Below are 4,264 nucleotides of genomic sequence, written 5' to 3' on the forward strand. Positions count from 1 at the left end.
GCAGTCTGAGCCTCATCAACCTCTCTGATGGACGTTATAATAAAGGTTTGTGTGGAAAATTTAACTGTACTCTAATATTTTTGCTGTATTTGGTCACTTTGTTTCAAGCGCCACATAATTTTACAAATGTGATTAAAAAAAGTTGAAAAGTCATTCAGATATTTTTGTGTATCACTTCTCACTATGAGAGAAACTATTTTAAAAGGGGAATAAATTACTTACTCTATGTTTTTTGAATCAAAAGGTTTGAAGACGTCTTTGTAATTTGTGATGATGTTTCTGTGAAATGACAGATGCACTTCAATTGCATCTCAAAGTAATTCAGCGATCACTGTCTTTGAGACTTGAGTGGCAATTATGCAGAATCTTTGTGAAAATTTGTCAGTTTAGAGACATCTAGATGCATGTCACAACTTCATTTGGAACATTCGTCTTCGTTTTCACATGGAATTTTGAAAAATTATCAGATCCTTCACTCTGACTACCACAATTCGGTTCCACACTGTGGAAATTGTAAGGTTTTAATGTCTTATTGCAAAAAAAAGAAGAGAAGATGACATGTCGATTTTTTAAATAGCTTTGTATTTCACATCTTGCATCTCCACAATCTTTAATCATCACTCACAGTACAAGGGATGCATTGAAAACACACTCCAGGCAAAATGACATATTCATTTCAAACATTCATGAGCGGATTTTGCCATTAAACTAAAAGCCACAGCGATTTGTTCCTCTGCTCCCATTGTCTTAGCGTCAACATCTGAATAACTCTAACAGCTCCATTTTCTCACTTCACATGATTTCACACACCAAACAGACCTTCAGTGCAAAAAAAAAAAAAAAAAAAAGGTAAAGAATTGTAAAGGAAGAAGTTAAAGACATTAAATGATTGCACTATAAATGGTTTCCTCAGTATACATTAGAAAGACTTGCTGTATTTCCATTTGGAAAGCCTACACCTTATAGATTTGTCTAATTTTAATCAGAGAACATTGCATTATATTCAAGTTAGGTTTCCTTTTCCCATTCAATTTTCAGAGATTTACCACGTACCTTTTATCATTTTAATGAAATAACATCAATATGGATGAAACAAAGAGTTCCATCCGCATTGGAACTGCTTTAAATTTGGAGTCATGCAATTGATTTTTAGACATTCTGCATCATGCTGGTTTAGTGAGAGGTCATTTTAGGATGCGGTCTCCTTAGAGTTGTCCTTTTTCCCCCAAAAAATGTTGAACCTGTTCTGATAATCAACTCCATCGATATAAATGTGACAGTTTTCAGAAACACGGGAGTTCAAATGTATAAATGTAAAAAGAAAAAAAGAAAAGAAGGTCCTCCCCTCATAGATCTATTTTTACTCAAACCAAAGTGATGCATGGCTGTCATGACGAAGTCTGTGTGTGTCGTGAATGTCCAAGTGGCTGCACGGGGACTCTGCTGGAGATCTGCAGCTGTCTGCCTGACAGGCGACACATTGCGACACGCAGCACTGACACTGACGGATGGGAGACGCTGAATGACAGACTGCCATCTCGCCGATAAAAACATTTCACTGTTCCACTGTTGTGATCCATCTGAGTCCCCGTGTCTTCCACCAACCCCCTGTGAAAACTCAGCCGTTGTGCTCGACGGGCGTGATGATCAGCGGGGCTGAGTTTTTGCCCCCGTCGTTAGAACAGGGGCTGAAGAACGGGAAGAGCTTCTCGGTGAAGTTACACTGGGTGAAGGAGAAGATGAGGGCCCTGGCGTCCACGTCGTAAAAAGAGACCTCCCCCCCTTCGTAGTCGACAAACACTCCGATTTTTTGAGGTATCTCTCTCACATGAAGGCTGATCGCAGGGCCAGCGTTGGCCGTGAACTCTATTCCCTTCCTCAGCCAGATGGTCCAGTATCCGGTCTTCGGACTCAGTCTGATGTCACCTTTCCTGTTGATGGACTGATTTGCAACCCCGAGGTCCCACTGCGTTTTGTCTTTGACCTGAACTTCGTAGTAAAATTTGCCAGAGGAGAAACCTTCCTTTCCCAAGACGTTGAGGACGAGGTCAAACCTCTGTGGTCTGTTCGGAGTGTGCACCTTTCGGTTCACATGTGTGACCTGCTTGCCGTCCTCAGAGATCCTGAGAGTGGGGTTTGCTGTGTCCGCATCCAGCGTCACATCTACAGCATGCTTCTGCTTTTCTTTGAAGTCGGGATCACACAGCATGCTTATTTCCCTCCTGATTGTTGTCTGCAGCTTCTCCATGGCCCCCTCGATCGTATATTGGTCCTCCTTGAGAGCTACGTCAGACCAATCCTTCACCTGAGGTGAATTGATGTTAAAAGAAAGGAAGTTCTCCATGAATGTGAAGGGATCGTTACTCAGAGAAACTGCCTCCAGCTGCCTGTTTTTGCCCTTTATTACCATAATTTCTTTCTCCAGTTCATTAATGATGACTAGTGCCTCTGTTCCACTTTTCCTCTTCCTCGCTTCAATTACCTCCGTCAGCTCAGAGAGGCTTTTCTTCATGTAGTCCACCATGGCAGTCACCACATGTTGGCTGCACGACAGCGCCTGATCTGCATTATTCCTGCTGGCCCCCACTGACTGTTGAATCTCAAGTATTTTCTGCTGACGCGCCTGCATCATCTGAACCGCGTCTCTTTTTTCTAATACCAGCTGGATCTTCCTCATTTCGGCCTCCTCCTCTAGAGTCACGGTTTTGTGGTTCTTATGCTCCGCTTGTTGACATTTCTCACACAGGAACATTTGCTCCACTCTGCAGAACAGGTCCAAAGGTTCGTGGTGGTGCTCGCATATCCGGCTTTCCAGGTTTTTGGCCGCAGGGACGAGCTTGTGTTTCTTCAGTGTGGGAATCCTCTGGTGAGGCTCCAGATGAGTTTGACAAAAGGACATAAAACACACTAAGCAGGACTTTACAGCTGTCAGTTGAGGTCCTGTGCAGCGGTCGCAGAGCACATCTCCATTTTCTGGCTCTTCAGGGCTTCCGGGAGACACTGGTTCAGCTGATTTCTTAAAATTTTCTGCGATGTCAGCAATAAAAATATTAATACTCAGCATTGGCTTGGGATAGAAGTCCTGTGTGCAGTTGGGGCATTTGAACACAGTCTGAGTGTCCCAGTAGTCTGTGATACACTTGAGACAGAAGTTGTGTCCACAGGGAATTGACACAGGTTGGGTGAACACAGACAGGCAGATGGAACAGAGGAACTGATCTTCCGTCATTAGAGGTCTGGCAGTGGCCATGTCTAGAATATGGAGGGAGAGATAATAAAACTTAGGGAAACCCTCAGGCAACGCAGCTTCATTTTGTCACAGTATGACTTATTTCTTTAAAAAGACAATGTTATTTACACTTTAACAAAGATCATACAGTTTTACCTTTTGTTGTCAGAGTCCGGTAAAACTGTGGCCGGCCTAAAGACAGGTTGAAAAGTGTCTCTCCGTTTTAGTTTCTCTTTCGCTGTCAGCGGTCCCTCCCACTTCCTCATGTTGCTGCGGCAGGTTAACCCATTCCTTCCTCTGTTCAGCCAACTTTTGGAGTTGCCCCTCTGGATCCGTGGGGCTGAGAGTGAAAGTGTTCTAGGTCCCAACAGGGTTTCTTTGAAGTTTACATTAGCCATGTAATACCTGGCTTGTTGTCCTGGCATTTCCACGCACTCTTTTATGTTCTGTATTACTCACCGATCACATGAATGTTCTGAGACAGTCCGCCATGCCTGATTCAGATGAGTCTATGTACATCTGAGTGTGTGCGTTTGCATTAGGTACAATTGTCTGGCTTTAGCGTAATGGACTGTAAATGCACTCATCCAGTACTACCCCCCTCTGAGGAAACAAAGCTTTTGAACAAAAAAAAAGCTTCAGCGTGTCACTGAAGAGCTTTGTCAGAGCTGAAAGACTCCATGTTGTTGTGAAGGTGTCTGTGCATTAGTAGCAGCATGTGTGACTCAGTGTGTTTCTCCAGCTGATCTGAAGAATAAGACGTGTAGGCGTTTAACAATAAGCTGACTTAAAATACAATAAGAATGTGATTGATACATCGTTGTTTAACCTTTCAGTGAAATGAATTCATTAGTTTTCCTCTGGTTATTCTGTTGTTAGAGATTTCAGTTAACTATATGTGTATGTGTGTGTGTGTGTGTGTGTGTGTGTGTGTGTGTAGGTGTTTTCAGTATGTGTCATTTCTCACTATCGCTGCGCTCAATCATGCAATTGTTGTCTCTGCTTGAGGAAAATGAGTAAATGAAGGAATGAATT

The 4,264-nt window shown here is 42.9% G+C and overlaps 1 protein-coding gene across 1 annotated transcript; it reads right to left on the reverse strand.

Moving 5' to 3' along the window:
* Positions 1-561: 561 nt before the first annotated feature.
* LOC115400413 (nuclear factor 7, brain-like) lies at positions 562-3,465 on the reverse strand. The gene is made up of 2 exons (XM_030108279.1): positions 3,386-3,465; positions 562-3,252 (listed from the first exon to the last, which is right to left on the reverse strand). Exon 2 carries the CDS (start codon positions 3,248-3,250, stop codon positions 1,619-1,621), a length of 1,632 nt encoding a protein of 543 aa, XP_029964139.1. The 5' UTR covers positions 3,251-3,252; positions 3,386-3,465; the 3' UTR covers positions 562-1,618.
* Between the last annotated feature and the right edge of the window lie 799 nt (positions 3,466-4,264).

Source organism: Salarias fasciatus, chromosome 2 (assembly GCF_902148845.1).
Source record: "Salarias fasciatus chromosome 2, fSalaFa1.1, whole genome shotgun sequence".
Taxonomy (NCBI): domain Eukaryota; kingdom Metazoa; phylum Chordata; class Actinopteri; order Blenniiformes; family Blenniidae; genus Salarias; species Salarias fasciatus.